This window comes from Pelobates fuscus, chromosome 8 (assembly GCF_036172605.1).
Source record: "Pelobates fuscus isolate aPelFus1 chromosome 8, aPelFus1.pri, whole genome shotgun sequence".
NCBI lineage: Eukaryota > Metazoa > Chordata > Amphibia > Anura > Pelobatidae > Pelobates > Pelobates fuscus.
In genome coordinates, this window is record NC_086324.1 from 156,272,045 (window position 1) to 156,295,656 (window position 23,612).

General features: G+C 39.6%; 1 protein-coding gene across 1 annotated transcript in view; it reads left to right on the forward strand.

The window, feature by feature from the left end:
* The window catches only part of LOC134571847 (uncharacterized), a 142,186-nt gene that overhangs the window by 103,909 nt on the left and 14,665 nt on the right, over nt 1-23,612 (forward strand). Inside the window, exons 3-17 of the mRNA XM_063430476.1 lie at nt 7,513-7,616; nt 8,078-8,196; nt 8,328-8,474; nt 8,635-8,843; nt 8,984-9,087; nt 12,204-12,337; nt 14,162-14,302; nt 14,938-15,134; nt 15,315-15,406; nt 16,272-16,399; nt 19,746-19,870; nt 20,203-20,335; nt 21,176-21,391; nt 22,300-22,467; nt 23,087-23,230. Of these exons, the coding sequence (XP_063286546.1) occupies nt 7,595-7,616; nt 8,078-8,196; nt 8,328-8,474; nt 8,635-8,843; nt 8,984-9,087; nt 12,204-12,337; nt 14,162-14,302; nt 14,938-15,134; nt 15,315-15,406; nt 16,272-16,399; nt 19,746-19,870; nt 20,203-20,335; nt 21,176-21,391; nt 22,300-22,467; nt 23,087-23,230 (2,079 nt within the window). The 5' untranslated portion in view covers nt 7,513-7,594. The remainder of the gene's footprint in view (nt 1-7,512; nt 7,617-8,077; nt 8,197-8,327; nt 8,475-8,634; nt 8,844-8,983; nt 9,088-12,203; nt 12,338-14,161; nt 14,303-14,937; nt 15,135-15,314; nt 15,407-16,271; nt 16,400-19,745; nt 19,871-20,202; nt 20,336-21,175; nt 21,392-22,299; nt 22,468-23,086; nt 23,231-23,612) is intronic.

Below are 23,612 nucleotides of genomic sequence, written 5' to 3' on the forward strand. Positions count from 1 at the left end.
TATAGACTTCTATCCTGGGTTTGATGCAGTAAGTATTCCACATAAGTCGAGAGGGCATTCTTTTTTTTTATAAAGAGGAATTGTATATATGTATATTGCTTGTGACATGTTACAGTGTTTAATCCAAACAAGCCTAAACTATATAAATGTTTCTTAGGGTGATCTGTCACCAAATGATGCAGCTGCCATATTGATCCAAGAAGATGCTCTCGCTAACCAAACTTTCTTGGCATCATTTTTAAGTGGAATACAACCAGAGAGTATTACAGAATATGTAAATGCCTTCACATCAGCAGCTACAAAGGTATACGACACACTACATGGGTATCGCCTAATATCTATTAAAAAATTTCATAAAAAACACAATTTTGAGGAAGCATCCATTATTAAAAATATATATATCTTTTTCTTCCTAGGTTAATCTTTCAGATGTTCAGATAACATTGGTAAGATCAACACTACTGGAAGAAACTCTTGTGAAATTGACTTCCTCTTTCTCCACCTATGAAACACAAAACTGGACAGTCTTGTTCCAGACAGATTTGGTTCTCTTGCTTCCGTACTTCAACCAAACTCTTCTTCAGCTTTTGCCAATGAACATCTCCTGCACTTCATACCAGGAAATGTAAGTCTTACCATCTACATCACCTTTGAAAATTATGTTTTCTTTAAATGCTAAAACCTTATAATTCGGTAATCCGATTAAAGCGATGTAAAGTGAAATAAAAAAAATAGATGTATTGTAATCATAATATATGTTTTGTTTTTTTGTTGTTTCAACAGAGTGAAAGGATTTAGTGATGTTTTTACTTTACTTTCAAACAAGACAAAGGATGACATATTTAATGACTTCATTATAAGCTACCTGACTAATCAGAATTATTCTCAAGGTATGTTACTTAATGACTTACAGCCAAAACAAAATTGAAAGAAAAGAATGCTTGGTTATTAGAATCGCTGATGAATGGTCTCATCAAACCATGAGTTGTCCCATTTTGTTTCCATATAGATACATGTTGTGTTAAAATATTGAACTTTATTATAACTCCATTAATTAAAATTGTAGAATCTCTCATTAACTGACTAGTTTAAGAGTCATTCAAAAGTGATCTGCTTAATTTGGCTCAACTTGATGATAATCTCTATCTATGGCTCCATTTTATAAGCTTTCCCAGTGATTCAGAATAACTTATCTACAGAAGCCACCAGTAAAGTCTATGGGATTTTTTGTAAATAAACCATTTTGAATGTTTGTCTAACATTGTTGAATCCTTTAGAAAGCTTTTTAAATAAAGTCCTATATTCCTAGTAAATCTGGTTAAAGTCACAAAATTCTATTACATAAGTAAATTAGTAGTCCGATAAAAAATAATAAGTGCATTTTCTTACTTTCTAACTTAAATGGTTATGCTTACACCATAACTACTACAGCATGTTGCAGGGGTTATGATGCCAGGAGTCACCTGGCATTGGTTCCCTGTAAGAGATTCCCTATGGGCGCTGCATCTCCTCTTGTGTTGGCTGAATGGTCTCTGGTTTCTCTAAAAGCTAGATGCTGATTTTTCATTTATTTTTTGTGTCAGAGGGTCAACTGAGAGTTCTCGGTGCACAGAATATGCACAGACCAAACATTAGCCAGACTTGAACACTCATTCCCTCTCCCTAGACTTGGTAATGAAAGTTGCTGTAGGTGGAGTTACAACTCAGATAGCAACATAAAATATCTAAGGATTTGCACTTACAGGGTCCTTGCACCATGACCACTTTCAAAAGCTAAGTAGTAATGGTGCTTGGAGTATTCTTTTAATTTTAGTTACGAGAAAAATACATCTAGAAACATAATTGTCCGTGGAACTCAGATAAAGTTATAAGTACAGATTTTTGTTGATTTTTTAAAAATATTCTTTACTGAATAACTTTATAAAATAATGAATTTAGAACCCTGAAAAAGGTCAAAAGGGAATCATACCTGCATAAAGCAAACATATGTATTTTTTAAAAGACAGGTTGTGCTTTAATTTAATTCAGTACACACAAACACAAACACACTTATACATATTCTGATTTAGTGTGAAATAAATACAAAAATTGCTCTTAGGAAACACATAATCATATGCATGTAAATAGTGCAGCTACAGAAAAGAACTTCAAAGGAAATCCATTTAATCGTCTTGATTTAGAGGTTACAAATTACAATTAGTTCAATACCTCTGGCAAACTACAGAGCCGAATTATAGAGTCATGCATTTCAGATTTCAAATTTAATTACTTTAAAATATAATTTAAAAGTATTGATTTTCTGGGTCTGCATCTGATTTGGGGGCATTTTTTTATCAAGTTGCAAATTCATGTTATTCCATAAATTATTCTATTTAGAAATGTAGACACCCCTGGTTTCTAAAATTGTGTATCATTGTGTATCATAGGATAATTTCTTCACAAATGCTTTGAAATTATGTGTTTTGTTTGTTTGTTTGTTTGTTTGTGTTTGTTTGTTTGTTTGTTTGTTTGCAGATTGCATTTTGTTTGCTGAAAAGAAATGCAAATCCTTAGTTTATTGTGCTCAGCTACAGGAGTATTCTACCTATACATTTGACAAGATCTTGTTTAGTTATCAAATTGGAATTCTGAATTTGAGACCTCCCTTTTTATCAACCTTAGAATATTTATACAAGGCCAACGTAGTTCTATTTGCCCTGTGCAGTAGTATGGGATTGCACAGCAGGATTAGTGTTTTAAGTTACAGTTAGTAAGGCTGTGAGAGTATCCACCTTATAGGGACACTGCCATCCCCTGTACGTGTTTTATTTTTCTAATTAGGCGGCCATCGATAGCTGCGAGCATTAGTGGATACTCTCAGCCTATCAGCGACTGCCTAGCTAACCCTTCCTCATACTGCAGTGCTCTAGAGCAGTGCTCCCCAACCTTTTTATCGCTGCGGACCGGTAAACGTTTGATCATTTTTCCGTGGCCCGCTTGTTTTGATTTAATAAGACAAAAAAAACCCCAAACAGTCACATATATTAAAAAAACACGCAGACACATACATAGTCAGAAAATCACAAACACAGTCACATAAAGACATAGACTCAAAATTGTGTGTATGTGTGTGTGAGCGGTGCAGTGTGTATGTGAGGGTGGCAGTGTGTGTGAGAGTTGCAGTGTGTGTGGGGGGGCAGTATTTGTGGGGCAGTGTGTGTAGTGTGTGTATGGGGGCAATGTTTGTGGGGCAGTGTGTGCAGTGTGTCTATGGGGGCAGTGTTTGCAGGGCAGTGTGTGTAGTGTGTGTATGGGGGCAGTGTTTGTGGGGCAGTGTGTGTAGTGTGTGTATGGGGCAGTGTTTGTGGGGCAGTGTGTGTATGGGGCAGTGTGTGTAGTGTGTTTATGCAGTGTGTGTAGTGTGTGTATGGGACAGTGTTTGTGCGGCAGTGTGTTTATGGTGCAATGTGTGTAGTGTGTGTATGGGGCAGTGTTTGTGGGGCAGTGTGTGTAGTGTGTGCATGGGGGCAGTGTTTGTGGGGCAGTGTGTGTAGTGTGTGCATGGGGGCAGTGTTTGTGGGGCAGTGTGTGTAGTGTGTTTATGGGGCAATGTGTGTAGTGTGTGTGTGGGGGCAGTGTGTGTAGTGTGTGTGGGGGGCAGTGTTTGTGGGGCAGTGTGTGTAGTGTGTTTATGGGGCAATGTGTGTAGTGTGTGTATGGGGCAGTGTTTGTGGAGCAGTGTGTGTAGTGTGTGTATGGGGCAGTGTTTGTGGGGCAGTGTGTGTAGTGTGTGCATGGGGGCAGTGTTTGTGGGGCAGTGTGTGTAGTCTGTGTATGGGGCAGTGTTTGTGGGGCAGTGTGTGTAGTTTGTTTATGGGGCAATGTGTGTAGTGTGTGTGGGGGGGCAATGTGTGTAGTGTGTGTATGGGGCAGTGTTTGTGGGGCAGTGTGTGTAGTGTGTGTATGGGGCAGTGTTTGTGGGGCAGTGTGTGTAGTGTGTGCATGGGGGCAGTGTTTGTGGGGCAGTGTGTGTAGTCTGTGTATGGGGCAGTGTTTGTGGGGCAGTGTGTGTAGTGTGTGCATGGGGGCAGTGTTTGTGGGGCAGTGTGTGTAGTCTGTGTATGGGGCAGTGTTTGTGGGGCAGTGTGTGTAGTGTGTTTATGGGGCAATGTGTGTAGTGTGTGTGTGGGGGCAGTGTTTGTGGGGCAGTGTGTGTATGGGGGGTAAGGAGGGTAGGGAGGCTTTTTTTAAATTTATTTAATTAAAATTAATATATTCATGTCCCCCCTCCCTTCTTACCTTTACTGGGAGGAGGGGGGACATTTCTTAGTCCCTGGTGGTCCGGTGGGGATTCCCTGGTGGTCCGGTGGGGATTCCCTGGTGGTCCGGTGGTGGTGAGGTGAACTCTAGCCCAGTTACAGGGCTAGAGTTCCCTCTCGCGAGATTTGGAGCGTTGCCGTGGTTACCGCGGCAACGCTCCAAATCTCGCGAGAGGAGGACCCGGAGGAGCTGCAGGTAAAAGCTCCTGGGTCCTCTCTCACTCCCTCCCCTGCCGGCTGTCAGCAATGTGCCTGCAGACCGGGGAGGGAGATCTCTGATCTCCCCTCCGGTCCGCAGGCACATTGCAGGGCTGGCACTTGGGCAATGCCAGCCCTGCATTAGCCGGCAGGCTCGCACACCCCTGGGCGGCCCGGTACCGTTTGATCCACGGACCGGTACCGGTCCGCGGCCCGGGGGTTGGGGAACACTGCTCTAGAGGAATGGAAGCCAGAAGGTATAAGTGTCAGGTTCCAGAGCCCCAAGGTCAAGGTAAAACCATTGCCAAACTGTTTAAACACGGGAAGATAAGTAGGTGCCATGAAAAAACTGCCGCCATAGCAACTTTCACGAGCTTAAGTTGCTTTGGGGATAGGAGTGTGTTTTTATAGGTGATATGAACTGCAATGCTTTGCAGATGACAATGGCAAAGAAAGTCAAGATATCATAAAGGCTTTGAAAGATAATTCTATAGCACTTGTTCGCTTGGTAACAATTTAACTTGTTCATAAAATCTGCAGAAACATCACTAATGTGTTAATCTACCTTTTCCTTTCCGTCCTGTAGGCTCAGCTTGTATCTCCAGTACAGTTTCATATGAAGAGTGGATAACAGTGAATTTTCGGGCATTTTATTACTTTGCGTTCACCTATGATTATGAGAAACTTTATCCAGGTTTTGTTCCCGTAAGTAAAGCAGGAAATATTAGTAAATACATTCAAAAACAATGTTTCAGGCATTTCTTTCTAAAATCAAATTAATACAAAAACATTAAACCGTCATTTTTTTTTTCCCCACTCAGATTGATCTACCTCCAATTGTGACAGCAAATCTGTTGGTCCAAGAATCTGTTCTTACAAACCACACATTGTTGATGTCTATCTTAAGTGGAATACAACCAGAAAATATTACTGAATACGTCAACGCCTTCACGTTTGTAGCAGGAAAGGTACACAATATATATATAAAAGATGCTTTATCTATTTCACATTAGTCTTTTTGAAGTTGAATGGAAACCATTACTTCCCCATGATTTGTAATATTCTGCTTATTTATTTCTTATATTTCACGAAGATGGGTTTTCAAGGTCTGAAAAATAAAACCAAATGTAGGACTCAACACCGTTTTATTCTGGACCTGATCACTTGATCATATCCATCTTTGCTCCCTGTCAATCATTGTTATAAGCTCAGTCATCTTTGCTCAGACATTTTCTGCATAATGTACCCTGGCTGTGTCTGAACTCATTAGTATGGTTAGTTATTTGGGAAATATATTTTAAATGGAGCTTCACAAGGAAAGATTGTTAACACAAGTTATATATTTGTTTAAAAAACATTTACATAATCTTGTTATTTCCCCAAAAAAATTACGGTTCCCCTTCAACAACAACTGGCTTCATTCATGTGTATTGAACATATCAATGAGAGGTCAAAGGATTGACATGAACCAAATTATTAATAAAATAAAATAACATTTTCCTAATTGCAGGCAAATCTTTCAGAGATTCAAATTACCTCAGTGAAGGAGAATCTATTGAATACAACTCTTACGAAACTCAGTTCCTCTTTCTCCACTTATCAAGTACAAAACTGGACAGTCTTGTTCCAGACAGATTTGGTTCTCTTGCTTCCGTACTTCAGTCCAACTCTTCTTCAACGTCTGCCAACTGATATCTCCTGCGATTCGTACCAGGAAATGTAAGTGTCAACTTTTATATGCAGCAAGTCATCTTTAATAAATAAAATCATCACAATCTATTGATATAACTTAACGCCCTACAAGGGTAAAGTGATATAAATTCACATATTGCAATGTTTAAAATCTGTTTTATTTATTTTGTTTTCTTCTACCCAGAATGAAAGGTTTTAGCCGTGTTTTCACATTACTTTCAACACAGACAAAAAAGGATATATTCAATTACTTCATTGAGCATTACATGACTGAGCATACATCGACAGGTATGTGATTCGAAAATTTATACTTTAAAGTGAAATGTAAATCAAGCCTCCGGTATACAATTCAACTTGTTTAAAAATTATGTTTGTTATTAGCCTATTACTCGTTATCTTTTCTTGAGAAGAGAAAACATATATTCTCTTTTTTTCCATTATTTTCATTAGATTCAACTTGTGTTTCTGGCACAACTAACTTCGACGAGTGGAAAACACTGAATTTCCGTGAATTTTCTGTCTATGCCACCATTTATAACTATATGGACTTCTATCCTGGGTTCAGTGCTGTAAGTATCCCTTTAAAAAGTATATAGTACTCTTAATTTTGTTTTATTGTTAAGACCAATTTGGTGTATATATTTTCCTTGAGATACCTGAGAGTAGTTGAGAAAAACAAGCAAATTGAGACATTATTTCTTACTCTCAGGGTGATCTGTCACCAAATGATGCGGCCTCGGAATTAACCCAAGAAGATGTTCTCTCCAACCAAACTTTCTTGGCATCATTTTTAAGTGGAATAAAACCAACAGATATTACAGAATATGTCAACGCCTTCATATCTGCAGCTTCAAAGGTACAGGATTCGAAAACATAGTTTTGTCTAACTTTTGTTGTGCATTAGAATGTAATGTCAATGGACTAAATGACATTTCGGAAGCATCTTTAATTATGACATCTTTATTTTTCATTGTAGGCCAATCTTACAGAGACTCAAATTACATTAGTAAAGGGAACTCTGTTGGATCGAACTATTGTGAACCTCAGTTCCTCTTTCTCCACTTATCAAACACAAAACTGGACAGTCTTGTTCCAGACAGATTTGGTTCTCTTGCTTCCGTACTTCAACCAAACTCTTCTTCAGCTTCTGCCAACTGACATCTCCTGCAATTCATACCAAGAAATGTAAGTCTCACCATTCACCTGGCAAAACTTTTTAGATACAAAAGCATCTCAACTGATGAATCCATAGCAACAAAACACAAGGATAAAGTGATATAAAGTAATGTGTTCCAAAAATGATATATGTGTTGTTTTTTAACAGATTGAAAGGATTTAGTCTTGTTTTTACATCACTTTCAAACCAGACAGAGGAGACTATATTTAGTGACTTCATTAAGCGCTACATGACTGAACATACATCTACAGGTATGTAAGATTTGGAATTTCATATATTAAAATAAAATGTAAAACAAGTCTTTCCTGTGTGCTCACAATGATATACGGTAATAATCATTAAATGCATGAATACTTGATTTGTGCACAAATGTGTTTAAACTGGGTCAAACAAATCAAATTCCTTTTGTTGCACAACTGTAGAGTCTTAGTCAATGAAAAAGACTTCACTGGTAAATGCTGGACGATCAATTCATTCCAGGGTAGATTAAAAGGAATTTTAGTTGTTCGATCACCTGAAACAGGTTTGTGCACAAGTCTAAAAGATACCTGTCTTAGTATGGATACAATACAACTCATTGTTTAAATATCATATTTAATATTGGTTAAATACTCAATTTACCATACAGATGCTTACTTCTTTCGATAACAATTCACTCCTAATTTATTTTAACATTTTTCCCTTTTTTTAAAACATTTTTTTTATTTATTAGACTCGACTTGTGTTTCTGGTACAAGTAATTTTGAAGAATGGAAAACACTTAACTTCCGTGAATTTTCCATCTTTGCCACAATTTATAACTTTGTGGACTTCTATCCTGGGTTCAGCGTGGTAAGTATCCAGTACAAGACTAGAGAATACTTTTTGATGTTGCAAAATAATTGTACGTATTTATTTTTCTTGAGGCATGTGACAAAGCTTGGGAAAAACAAGCAAATCTAAATTAAATTTCTTTATCTCAGGGTGATCTAACACCAAATGATGCGGCCTCTGTTTTAACCCAAGAAGATGTTCTCTCCAACCAAACTTTCTTGGCATCATTTTTAAGTGGAATAAGACCAGCAGATATTACAGAATATGTCAACGCCTTCACATCTGCAGCCACAAAGGTACAAGACAAACTAAATGAGCTTCACCGGAACTCTGGTCAACAATTTCATATTACCAGCAATTATCTCTATGTGCACTAAAACGTAACAAACAAAAAAACTGGCTAACTAATATTCAGGAAGCATATTTAATGAAAAATTTTGTTCTCTTTCTTTGTAGGCCAGTCTATCACAGACTCAAATTACATTAGTAAAGGGAACACTGTTGGATCAAACTATTGTGAACCTCAGTTCCTCTTTCTCCACTTATCAAACACAAAACTGGACAGTCTTGTTCCAGACAGATTTGGTTCTCTTGCTTCCATACTTCAACCAAACTCTTCTTCAGCTTCTGCCAACTGACATCTCCTGCGATTCATACCAAGAAATGTAAGTCTCACCATTCACCTGGCAAAATGTTTTTAGATCCAAAAGCATGTCAACTGATGAATCCATAGCAACAAAAGACAAGGATAAAGTAATATAAAGTAATGTGTTCCAATAATTATATGTGTGGTTTTCTTTAACAGATTGAAAGGATTTAGTCTTGTTTTTACATCACTTTCAAACCAGACAGAGGAGACTATATTTAGTGACTTCATTAAGCGCTACATGACTGAACATACATCTACAGGTATGTAAGATTTGGAATTTCATATATTAAAATAAAATGTAAAACAAGTCTACCCTGTCTGATCACAATGATATACGGTAATAATCATTAAATGCATGTATACTTGACTTGTGCACAAATCTGCTTAAGGTGGGTCAAACAAATCAAATTATTTTTATTCCACACCTGAATAAACAGATCCATATGGGATTTACTTGTGGAGTCTTAGTCAATGAACTAGGCTTCACAGGTAAATGCCGAACTATCAATGTGTTCAGGCAGAGATTAAAAGGAATTTAATTTGTTTCTACTCACCTGAAACAAGTTTGTGCACATGTCTGGTAGATATTCGTCTTAGTATGGATACAATACAACTCATTGTTTAAATATCATATTCAGTATTGGTTAAGTTTTTCATTTACCATACAGATGCTTACTTCTTTTGATAACAGTTCACACCTAATCTTTTTTTTTTTTATTTCCCTTATTTTGTTATGTTTTTATTTATTAGACTCAACTTGTGTTTCTGGTACAAGTAATTTTGAAGAATGGAAAACACTTAACTTCCGTGAATTTTCCATCTTTGCCACAATTTATAACTTTGTGGACTTCTATCCTGGGTTCAGTGCAGTAAGTATCCAGTACAAGACTAGATGATATTTTTGATGTTCTAGAATAATTGTGCATGTTTATTTTTCTTGAGGCATGTGACAATGTTTGGGAAAAACAAGCAAATCTAAATTAAATTTCTTTATCTCAGGGTGATCTAACACCAAATGATGCGGCCTCTGTTTTAACCCAAGAAGATGTTCTCTCCAACCAAACTTTCTTGGCATCATTTTTAAGTGGAATAAGACCAGCAGATATTACAGAATATGTCAACGCCTTCACATCTGCAGCCACAAAGGTACAAGACAAACTAAATGAGCTTCACCGGAACTCTGGTCAACAATTTCATATTACCAGCAATTATCTCTATGTGCACTAAAACGTAACAAACAAAAAAACTGCCTAAATAATATTCAGGAAGGATAATTTTTGTTCTCTTTCTTTATAGGCCAGTCTATCACAGACTCAAATTACATTAGTAAAGGGAACACTGTTGGATCAAACTATTGTGAACCTCAGTTCCTCTTTCTCCACTTATCAAACACAAAACTGGACAGTCTTGTTCCAGACAGATTTGGTTCTCTTGCTTCCGTACTTCAACCAAACTCTTCTTCAGCTTCTGCCAACTGACATCTCGTGCTCTTCATACCAAGAAATGTAAGTCTCACCATTCACATGTCAAAAGTGTCTATAATAGAGACAAAAACATCTCAACTGAAGAATCCACTGCAAGACAAGAACAAAGCGATATGAATTAATGTATTCTAATTTTTTTCACATGTTATTGTTTTAACAGAGTGAAAGGATTTAATCAAGTTTTTACATCATTTTCAAACCAGACAGTAGAGGATATATTTAATGACTTCTTTAAGCGCTACATGACTGAATATACATCTACAGGTATGTGATTTGGGAAGTCACACGTTAAAGAATATGCCTGAACTCCCTATGGGCTCTCTAAAATATATAATCAGTAAGGAGAGTTAATAAATGCATGTATACCTGTCTTACCATAGATATAAAGCAACTCATATTTATTATTAGTTTATTAATTTTTTGCTTCTAACTATTTACTTGTTTTGATCACTAGTTTAATTTCATTGCCTTCATTAGGTTTGCAAAGAATGTGCAATTTGTATTCTGGCGATCAGTCAAGGCTATACTACGGTTTATTGTGACAGTATTGTTCTATATCTCTTACAAGGGACTCTATAATATTACAAGGACATTACCAAGGGGGGCCACAGGGGCAGAGGAGCATGTTAGTGTTAGGAATACATATTTGTATTCCTAACACAAAAGTGTTAATTTAAATGGTTCTGACCTGAAATTTGGCCAATTTTGCACTTTTCTAAACACCCTGATATGCCCAAGGGTGGACATTGATCCATTCCATAGTCTGTCAGTGTAGTTTCTCCTCCGTACTTGGTGAGGTGGTTATTATCAGACAGCATGTGTTCATGTCCATGTTCATGTAACAAGGGCTATCGGAGTTGAAGAAAATATATATTTTTTTAATTCCGCCTTGAAGCCCTCAGTGTCTTCTTCGTAGCATGTGGTCCATGAGGTACAGCTTTCCAACTTGTCTTGGCAAGGTGATATGAGGAACACTGTCTGCCAAATGCATTTATTATATATAACTAATGTTACTTAACACAAGAAGGGTTTATTTATCATTTTGCTGATTTTCAAGTACAGGAAACCTATCTGCTATCCAGCAATATGTTGTTTTTTAATGTTCCAAGCTGAAATTCTGAGGTTAAAATATCTGATTGGGAAAAAATCCAGTCTCTCTCCTGTTTGGCTTAGTCAAGAGCATTTCTGGAGCATTTTATCTTGCAGTTCCTCCAACATATCTTTCGGATTGCGGGCTCTCTGTAGCAATCAAATTCACCAGTATTTTTGCAGCGCTTGCTAAGGACTATGTAATGTCATCTATCATGTCTATGGGAGAATTGTCAGTTTTTGAGTATGTAGCACAGTATTGGCACGCAGGGTTAAGTAGCTAGCAGGTTTCCACATGTACTGAGCTCTTTAAATTTCTCATGCAGTAGTACTCTCTTAACCAGGGGTGCCCAAAAGGTAGATCCCCAGATGTTTTAAAACTACAACTTCCATGATGCTTTGTCATTCTAAAGACATGCAAAGGTATGCAAAGCATCATGGGAGTTGTAGTTCTGCAACATCTGGGGATTCACCTATCACCGCATAGTTTTGATAATTATCACGTCACAGCAATATTCACAACATGCCTACACTGTCAGTTCAGGTACATTTTTACTACAATTCACAGTTTAGTAAATATATCATATATTTATTGACCAAACTCTGAATTGTAGATAACTTGATTTAAATGGCAAAATTCTCCAAATCAGATATACTCACAACTGAGTATTTTGCTTAAATTTTGAAATATGGATTTAATTCTCCAAAATTTTACGTCAATAGCTCTGCTATGTTTGTTCTGACATGAGTGATTCTCTTGTTCTGATGTAAAACTCCTGAAATATATTTTATTTTGTTAACAGGTTCTAAATTCATGGAATGCTACACTAACGATGACGGTCTGCAAAATTTCATTACAAACTATTTTATTAACTTTTCCACCTTGATAAGTGCCGATGAGCTATTATTACTAATCCCGTCCAGTCAGCTCACACAGGTGAGTCTGTTGTATTCTTCTATGGCTCATATATAGTAGCAGAGTATTAAATATATACAAACTTAAAGCAAGGAGTTTCCTGGAGACATGCTCATGCCATTGTACAGAACACTGGTGAGACCTCACTTGGAGCATTGTACGCAGTAGTGGAGACCGTATCTCCAGAAGGATATTGATATTTTAGAGAGAGTCCAGAGAAGGGCTACTAAACTGGTTCATGGATTGCAGGATAAAACTTACCAGGAAAGGTTAAAGGATCTTAACATGTATAGCTTGGAGGAAAGATGAGACAGGGGGGATATGAAAGAACCATTTAAAGGGAATCAACACAGTAAAGGAGGAGACTATATTTAAAAGAAGAAAAACTACCACAACAAGAGGACATAGTCTTAAATTAGAGGGGCAAAGGTTCAAAAATAATATCAGGAAGTATTACTTTACTGAGAGGGTAGTGGATGCATGGAATAGCCTTCCAGCTGAAGTGGTAGAGGTTAACACAGTGAAGGAGTTTAAGCATGCGTGGGATAGACATATGACTGTCCTAACTATAATATAAGGCCAGGAACTAGTGAAAGTATTTAGAAAATTGGGCAGACTAGATGGGCCGAATGGTTCTTATCTGCCGTCACATTCTATGTTTCTATGTTTCTATGAACCTTTTTGGTATTTGTACCAGAAAACAAAATGAGCTAGGCAAGGTGAGAAGAGTACAGATTACATAAAGGGGCAGGATTTCTGAAAACATCTAACATCTGAAAGTTGGGTAATGCTGCATGCTTCAGCAGTTCACATTATTTGGTAGTTCAGTGTCACCCAGTCCACCACTCACGGCTGTCAGTGTCACTCAAATCCCAGAGAAAGATTGCCAGGGTTGAACTCAGTTCTTCAACATATGCAGCCAGATTATCATCCAGCATGGTTATCGTTATACCACCAAAGTCATTAACCAAAATAAACATTATACCGTAGAGTACACCAGCCAAATAATCCATTAGAACATCCACCACACCAACAAGTAGCCATTGTGCCATTTGCTACACCAACCAAGGGAGCCATGATACCATCCACCATGCCAACCATGGTAGCCATAATACCAAGCAACACACTAAAAATGCTAGCCATCACACCATCAAACAAACCGACAAATTAGCCATCATATGATCTATCACATTAAGCAAGGTTGCCATCACAGCACCCCCATATCAACCATGTTAGCCATCATATCTTCCATTACACCTCTGATAAAAGCCATCATACCATCCAGCACAACAACCAAGTTAGTCATCATACCATACAGCACACCAACCAAGTTAGTCATCATACCATACAGCACACAAACCAAGTTAGTCATCATACCATACAGCACACCAACCAAGTTAGTCATTGTATCATCTAGTACACCCACCAAGTTAGTCATTGTATCATCTAGTACGCCAACCAAGTTAGGAATCATACAATACAGCACACCAACCAAGTTAGTCATTGTATCATCTAGTACGCCAACCAAGTTAGGAATCATACCATACAGCACACCAACCACGTTAGTAATTTTATCATCCAGGACATAAACCAAGTTAGTTATCGTACCATCCTGGACACACAACCAAGTTAGTTGTCTACCATCCTCACTGAATATTACAACAGGTACACACTATTTTTGGTATACCAGTTATGGGAATATGGACAAAAATATTTTTTTTCATTTACATGTTACTACCTGTGTTGATCTTCTTTCTAGACTGCACTTAAAATCAAAGACGATTTGTCCATTCAAACACCAGTTCAAAGACGTGTAAATTGTATATATTTCCCCTTGTTCCATAGGTATTAAATACGTTGAACCCTCAGGATCTATTGCACTATCTCACAGACGGAATGGGTGCAAACAGCACTGTATGGAAAATAATGCTGTCACACTATACAAATATTACTGAACTTGCACAATTCATGGACATTCTGGTAGACGTAAGTGAATACTAGCAAACGAAAAATTCTAGTAGCTAATTGTGCTCAATGTGCTCAATGTGTAAGAAGGTACAGAAAGGTACAGAAAGCAAAAGATCTGACTTGGCCAGGAAAATGTATTGTTTTTAATATTACTCAAAAGATTTATACATAAATATATACATATACATTAATGTTGCATTTACATGAACAAAAATCTACATACAAATGTCAACATGCACAAATATATGTGTATAATGTGCATCTCAACAGAAATTAATTTACAGAAGAACTGTGAGTAAAGATTAATAAGGCATAGTTAGTAACCTTTTTTTTGTTGTATCTAGGGAGCAGTCATTATGTTTTTCCAGCAGACGACAGAAAACACAGTAGTTTGCATTTGCCTACATTTTCCTTCATGACAAATAGGGAGATATATAAACAAACAATTGCAAGCTGAAATCCTTATTCTGGTCATTTTTGTTCCTGGAACCGCAGAGATATAGCCACTTGCTGGAACAAACTAAAATGATGGCTGTGTTACTTAATTAACACTGTGCCTTCATGTGCCCTGTAAATTAATTTTAAAAAATTAGATATATTGGCATCCACCCTGGATGGATTGAATATACACTGTGCTTTGTTATTTTCCCCAGATGAAATTTAGCCAAGACATTGCTGAAGCTGTATTTGACACAGTCTGGCCAACTTTCCTCACTTACCTGCCTCTAAGTGAATCTGAATTGGACATTTGGCTCAATAAGCGTTTTGCTAATTACCTACCTCTAATAACTGGGGCCCAATTGAATGTCACGGGTGTGATGGAAGCAAATTGTTCCTTCTACCTTAACCTGTAAGTCTCTTTGTATTTTTTATTATTATTTCTTTGTTTTTTTACAATTAACATAAAGACTAAATGGGATATTTTGTTTCTTATTTTTTGTGTGTGTTACCCCAATTACTGAAATCTTTGTTACATGTTTATAAATTTGTTTAGACAATTGACTTCATGTTTTTGTGTTTCTTTTTCCAGAGTTAAGACCTTGTCTATATATTTTGATAATTACACCACCAGCACTCGGCAAGATATATATGGCGTCTTTAAGCTGTATCTGGAGAACTCACGTAAGTCATTATGATTATAACATCTCTTCCATGAGTAGTCCACAAATCAATGTTACAGAGTTTATGGTATCTTCTCCAGAGAGTCCAGACAGAAGCTTTAGTCTACACTCCTTTCAAAGTCAAAAAAAATGTTATTCTGGGATTCTACACTGGTCTTGGTAGAGGTGGTCACTCAAATATAAAATAGACATATCATGTGAAGATCATATGACATTGTCTGAGCATTTCTACTTCAATTAATGAAAATTTTGTAAATTTGCTCACCTATTGCATCCATTTGTTTACTTGTTCGTTGCTGGATGTAATTTTTCATTCAGAGGGACATTCTAAGGGTTGAAGTGACGTCTCTAGATACATTATGCCAATAATGCAGAAAATATGAAAACAAATTAAAATAAAAGATTCTCCTCTTTCTTAAGTTTCTGCTGCTTTTGATAATTTGTGGCTAGCAGAAGCAGCAGGGAGACCGTTCTTAAACACGGAAGATGTTCCACCAGTCAGGAGCCTCCTATTCTGTTATTGTACTTAAAGTGACTGTTGAATATACTCACAAAGTCACCAAACTTGGAACTTTCACATTTTTGAAGAACATAGTAGATAAGTAAAATATATCTATGGGTTCTATTTTTTAAAAAAATAATAATTGTTTTCACTTTGTATTTGCATCATATGTCAGACTGTTTTGGCACAGTAAGGGCATAGGATGTAAATTATTTTGTCCCCCGTGATAGACAGCATGCATCAGAGTAAGGTCACTTGCACAAGTGCAACATTCATCGAAGTGCAAATCACAAAGTCAAAGCCTTAAAACAAACTTCCTATGTCTATTATATATTTGTTATATCATATATATTTTGTTTTTCAGAACAAAAACCTGCATGTTATAACTCCTCCTCCAGTGTTGCCAATTCCTGGATTTTCCTAAACCTTGGAGATTACTTGACTTATTCCAGTCCTCAGGACCTAGTATCATTTACAAACAATGTGGAACTGGTAACTATCTTGTATTCACTTTGGGAGATCTCGTAATATCTCACACCACAAAAAAATGATACGCTTGCATGCAGGGGCTGAGTAAGGGCACGGGGCTGAGGAGGGGGACAGGAGCTGAGGCAGAGGGACAGGAGCTTAGGAGGGGTGGGGGGCATGGGCTGAGGAAGGGGACATGGGCTGAGGTAAGGGATGGGGGCTGAGGAAAGGGACAGGAACTGAGGGGCTGAGGAAAGGGACAGGAACTGAGGGGCTGAGGAAAGGGACAGGAACTGAGGGGCTGAGGAGGGGGACAGGGGCTGACGAAGGGGGCAGGGGCTGAGGAGGGGGGCAGGGGCTGAGAAGAGGGAAAGGAGCTGAGGAAGGGGGACAGGGGCTGAGGAAGGGGGACAGGGGCTGAGGAAGGGGGACAGGGGCTGAGGAAGGGGGACAGGGACTGAGGAAGGGGGACAGGGGCTGAGGAAGAGGGACAGGGGCTGAGGAAGAGGGACAGGGGCTGAGGAAGAGGGACAAGGGCTGAGGAAGAGGGACAGGGGCTGAGGAAAAGGGACAGGGGCTGAGGAAAAGGGACAGGGGCTGAGGAAAAGGGACAGGGGCTGAGGAAAAGGGACAGGGGCTGAGGAAGAGGGACAGGGGCTGAGGAAGAGGGACAGGGGCTGAGGAAGAGGGACAGGGGCTGAGGAAGAGGGACAGGGGCTGAGGAAGAGGGACAGGGGCTGAGGAGGAGGGCAGGGGCTGAGGAGGGGGGCAGGGGCTGAGGAGGGGGACAGGGGCTGAGGAGGGGGACAGGGGCTGATGCTCGTATGCAGGGGCTGAGTAAGAGCACTGGGCTGAGTAAGGTGGACAGGGGCTGAGTAAGGTGGACAGGGGCTGAGGAGGGGGACAGGGGCTGAGGAGGGGGACAGAGCCTTAAATAGGGGGACAGGCCTGAGGAGGGGGACAGGGACTGAGGAGGGGGACAGGGACAGGCCTGAGGAAGGGGGACAGGGCCTTAAATAGGGGGACAGGCCTGAGGAGGGGGACATTGACTGAGGAGGGGGACAGGGACTGAGGAGGGGGACAGGGACTGGGGAAAGGGACTAAGGAGGGGGGCAGGAACTGAGGAGGGAGACAGGGACTGAGGAGGGAGACAGGGACTGAGGAGGGAGACAGTGACTGAGGAGGGGGACAGGGACTGAGGAGGGGGACAGGAACTGAGATGGGGGGACAGTGAATGAGGAGGGGGGACAGGGCCTTAAATATGGGGACAGGGCCTTAAATATGGGGACAGGGCTTGAGGAGGGGGACAGGGACTGAGGAGGGAGACAGGGACTGAGTAAGGGGACAGGGCTTGAGGAGGGGGCAGGGACTGAGGAGGGGGGCAGGGACTGAGGAGGGGGGCAGGGACTGAGGAGGGGGGCAGGGACTGAGTAAGGGGACATGACTTGAGGAGGGGGGCATGGACTGAGGAAAGGGACAGGGATTGAGGAGGGAGACAGGGATTGAGGAGGGAGACAGGGACTGAGGAGGGAGACAGGGACTGAGGAGGGGGACAGGGACAGGCCTGAGGAAGGGGGACAGGGTCTTAAATAGGGGGACAGGCCTGAGGAGGGGGACATTGACTGAGGAGGGGGACAGGGACTGAGGAGGGGGACAGGGACTGGGGAAAGGGACTAAGGAGGGGGGCAGGAACTGAGGAGGGAGACAGGGACTGAGGAGGGGGACAGGGACTGAGGAGGGGGGCAGGGACTGAGGAGGGGGGCAGGGACTGAGGAGGGGGGCAGGGACTGAGGAGGGGGACAGGGACTGGGGAAAGGGACTAAGGAGGGGGGCAGGAACTGAGGAGGGAGACAGGGACTGAGGAGGGGGACAGGGCCTTAAATAGGGAGACAGGGACTGGGGAGGGGGACAGGGACTGGGGAGGGGGACAGGGACTGAGGAGGGAGGACAGGGACTGAGGAGGGAGGACAGGGACTGAGGAGGGAGGACAGGGACTGAGGAGGGAGGACAGGGACTGAGGAGGGAGGACAGGGACTGAGGAGGGAGGACAGGGACTGAAGAGGGAGGACAGGGACTGAGGAGGGAGACAGGGACTGGGGAGGGAGACAGGGACTGGGGAGGGAGACAGGGACTGAGGAGGGGGGGCAGGGACTGAGGAGGGGGGGCAGGGACTGAGGAAAGGGATAAAAAAAAAACAACCTAAAGTGCCTTCCCCCCTCCCTGAAGCTTACCTTGGGCCAGGAGGGGTGGGACAGGATCTGGAACCTGCAGCCTGCAGAGTAAGCCGGCCTCTCCTGATGATGTCAGGAGGAGGGGGCGTGACTTCCTCTGCTCCCCAGCGGTCCTGTGAGAAGAGCAGAGGAAGCCACGCCCCCTCCTACTGACATCATTAGGAGAGGCCGGACGACTCCACTGACTGCAGGGGGAGAGGTGAGTTTAAAAATCCGAGTCCCCAGTCAGAGGCAGGGGATTCGGATTTGTACTCCCCCTGCTCTGGCAGCCGCTTGTGCCAGCCCTGGGTCCTGCAGGATTAGTAATGGGAACGGCGTTCCTGCTGTGGAAAAAGTGCAGGAACGCCGTTCCCACGCGTTCCTGCAGGACTCGAGCCCTGCACTTAGTCTATAATGAGAGCATATGAATAACCTAACTGCTAATAATCACCTTATCCTCAAGCAACTAGGTCAAGGGGGAACTTAGTCTTGTTCTACTGATATATGTGATTGAGATACGTTTAATCTCTCCATTATAATTTCAATTTTTATTTTGCACTCTTTTGCTTGTACTGCCGAAATTGACTCTTTTATTGAGTCAGGCAGTCATAGCCAGGGTTTATTTGTGTCTATTTTTGTGTTTTTGGTTTATTAAATAAATTATCTTCCAGATTTGTATACATTTATTATTTATTACGACAGTATGTTGTGTTGTGAAAATGAACTTAGTAGCATGACCTATAATATGGCAGCAGGGTGCCACATGGTTTTATTTTCATGTGACCACTTGCACATCAGAAAAGGTTTTATTGTTTCTACCTTCTCTAATAGATTTTCAGAAACTTATCACACACACATGACCTGTCTCTTGTATTTAGAACATAATATTCCCAGGATGCACCTCTACTCTTCTCCAAAATGGTTGCTCAGTTTATAACATCTGTAGTTGGATGTAGGAAAAGGGACATGTCACCATTTCACATATTACCTCAATAGATTATTGAAAACAATGGCGGGTGAAATAAAATGGTACAATAAAAAAAATCTCACATACTGTGAAACTGTTAAAAAAATGTTAACACAAAAGACAACCTCCATGTTATGATAATTTTGTTAATGATAACACTTTGAACATAATAATGTAATTTTGTGTTCAACAGCTTCAAAACTTTTCAGTGGATTCAAAAACCCTTGACTTGATAGGCGCGCTGACCCTACCACAAAGTCTTAAGGAGTACTTTTCATATTTAATATCAGCAGAAAATCCATCTATCCCTCTGTCAAGGTATGTTATTTGTTTTCTGTGATTAAAAGTCTTTTTGTGCTGGGACTCAAGCCAGTTGGATTGGTAGCCTATTTATGTGAAAAAAAAATGTAAACATTTCCGTATACATGAATTGTGAGGAAGGGTGATTTTTTATTATGTCTATAAATTAAGCTACCTCTGAAGGAACTGGTCGAAAGGACATTATAGTGCTCAGGGAAGGTCTGGTGATTCGAATGCTGCCTCTTATAGCAGAGTGTTTGTGTGCATAATATAAATATATACATTCTCTTTTAACATTTCTTTTATTTATTATTTTTTTACTTTTTTTTTTTTTTTTTTACTATTCACAGCATTCCTCAAAACATTCTATGCTACATTGTCGGTAACTTAAGTATCAGCACGATGAGTCAAAGTGAGGCCTTGAAAATTGTGGACATTCTAAAGCAGTGTGGAAGTACAGCCAATGTCACTTTGGGCAGCAATGTACGTATTTTCATCAGTAGCTCTTGTTAACGAGGAAGGCTTGATACTAAAAACCTATAAAAATCCTTTATTAGCCCGTCTATACATTTTACAATCCACCGGTAGCACTACAATTATGGTCTTGGCCAGGCGTTTTGTGGGCCCAAGGTAACCTTTATGATAACAGGGCCCCTCAACGATTTACTGTCTTCCTCAGCAATGTGTTAATTTCTTCTTCTAAATAACCTTTATTGCTTAACCTTTCAGCTTTTTCCTTCTATCTGCATTTACAAAGAATGTTTGTACAATACAGAACGATAGTAACAACAGAAAGATAATTGTATCATAGCAAAAAGCACAAACATCATAAAGCAACCGAAAAATGGATAAATGCCATCTCTATTCTCTATTAGCCTTTTTTACCCTCTGGCCCCATCCTTTTTCCCTCTTCTTTATTTTATCTTCTTTATCCTTCCACCTCTGTTTTTTTGTATTTTTCAATGTCCTCTTCCCCTTATATTTTACCCATTTTTCCCACAATCTTTTTTCTTCCTAACCTTTCTTGCATTGGAAGAACAGAGAGCAACAATTCTGAGATTCATATCCAAAATCCCAAACCTTTTTCACACCATTAAAATAATCTTCATATATTTGCCTAGAGAGTTTTTTTCATGGATTTTGGGAGGGACAAAGTGGGGTTAAAAATATTAGCCATGTGGCCATTTATGCCGTACCAAATAAGGTCAGTGTATACACAATATATATATATATTTTTTTTTAAAGGGTACCTTGAGAGTGTATGTACGTACTCATTATTATTTATTATATAATGCAGACCTGTGTGTTTTACCCATTTCACAGGTAGTGGAATCCATCGTCACATCGGTGACTAATATTACGGCAGGCGTTCTTCAGACTCTAGGTCCCCTGGCGGTTGGACTGCCCCCTTCAGTGATTGTAGAGAAGGCCACTGGGACATCTTTACTGAATAATTTACAAACATTGTCTCAGATTGAAACTTGGAGTGTCACCCAAGCATCTGTCATAGTCACAAAAATAACAGAAACCAATTTTAAGGTAAAATATTTTTGTAGACTCATTTTTTCTGAGTTTGAGGGTATCCCCTATATCCAGAGTTTGCTGCCTATATTTTGTCAGTTTTTCTTTCTGTGTTTTTTAAAGGTGCTGAAGTAGTCTGGTAAATTTCAGCTCAATGGTGGGACGTTCAAGTAAAAGCTAGCAAACAGGGCTTACATTATAAGCCTCTGAGACACACAGGGTTATTCACTTAAGTGGGAATTCAAACAAAACTTCAAATTCAGTGCCACCGTGGTCAATCTGGAAGCATAACTGACTAATAGAATGTTTCCATTTCAACTATTCTTACCTTAAATTCACTTTGAATTCTCCCTTTGAGTGAATAACTCTGACAGATACTACCTATGTGAATATCTGGGTTATGGGGTGCTGTTTAGACCTTTGCATTATGTGCCCGGCTCTACCAAAAAACAAAGTAACGTAATTTATCCATCATGTTTGTGACTCTATAATCACCATTATAATAACATTTACAGAGCTGTTTACATTCATTTAACTTCACAAATAGGGAATGTTTGTGTTAATGAATGTAAACCTCGTGAAGTCATTCCCCCGTTCATGCAAACATTTACCGATTTAATAATAACAATTTCCACTTATGGGGCATGCAACAAGACTGAAATGTTTTTTGTTTATATATTGTTCATATATTTGTATTCTACACACCTTTGAAGTGTGATTAACCTCCCTAACCCATTATAAACAACATTGAACCTAGTGGTCACATGTTGTACTGCGAGTAAAATAATATTAATTACCAGATCTAAAATCCAGAGGGGGTTATCTAACTCACCATCTTTTCTTGACAGCCCTAGGGCTAAGTAGGGGGGTAGCAAAGAAAACACATTTCCTAAATGCTATGTGAATATGTTTTTTTGTCTTTGCAGATTAATGTGAGCAGTGTGGCATCACTTGGAAGTCTGGTGGTTGGTCTGAACCCCTACGCTATGGATAATCTCAACAGCAGCAATTTTATCACTTTGGCTAAAACTGATTCTTTTACTGCTCAAATTGAACAAGCTCCAAAAGCACTGCAACAGAGATTTGTGCAAAAGGTAGTCGTCTTCGTGACTACTTACCATTACTCTCAGAAATAAGCCTCAAACGAGGAGGTGCAGTGGATACAAAGGCCCTATGCACCCATCCACCCAGTGGTAGAATAATGCTGTCTTATTATTGAAAAGGCACCAGGATATAACATCATATGGTATAGACCACAAGATAATTCCTAGCTCGGTTCCACTAGGCCACCAACGAATGAACAGAAAGCAGCCTTATTATATGTAAGATAGCATACACATATCATTAAACCCTGATACAGCAGGAACGCCTTGATTTAGCACTTCTATTCCACCACTCCAGGTTTTTATCACTGGCACCCCACTTTAGGAACAAGAAAACCCCAAAAATGTCTAAGGCCGCGCTATCTCGTCCGACCGAGATAACATACTAATACATTTGGTAGGAATTCTGCATAGGCTTATATGCATATATTATTACTAGGAATTGTACACAAATTCACATGTAGACATAAAAAATGAGCTTATAATGAAAAAGTAACCTAAAAAGGAGCAGGGCCTGTGGGTCTTATAAATCTGGCAACAATTGTATCTTGTATCCAATGAGTATGAAACTTCATAATTTGAGTGATGTCCTCTTTTTTTTATTCCTTAGGTTATCGTGGCCGCACAGACCACAACAGAAAGCATCTTCCAGCTGGTTCCTCCAGGCCTGGGGAGTCAGATTCCTGTATCAAACCTGTTTAGTTCCAGGTTTACTATCCAGCAAATAAACCAGATGCAATGGTCAATCAACCAGGTATTTTATTAACCGTGAATCCTAGAAAGGAACCTGAAGAGTTAAGAATGCATAGGTACCTGTTATATAAAGTAATGTAAGATATTCCCACTTGAACACAGGTGAACAAATCAACTATGACCTGGATTATTCAATAAACAAGAACTTCTCAAGAATTGAGTACTTGCAAATTAGAAAAAAATTGTTATAAAATTCTAACCTATGCTATAAAATTCTAAACTATTTTCAGGTCACATCCTGACAATTTTATAATTTAGTGACTATACCTGATTTTAATTGATGGTTTTACAAAGGTTTCCCGAAGACTACTTTGAGCAAATATTGGTTGAAATAATTATCCACTAGTCCAGTACATTTAATATGAGTAGTGTGTAATATAGGG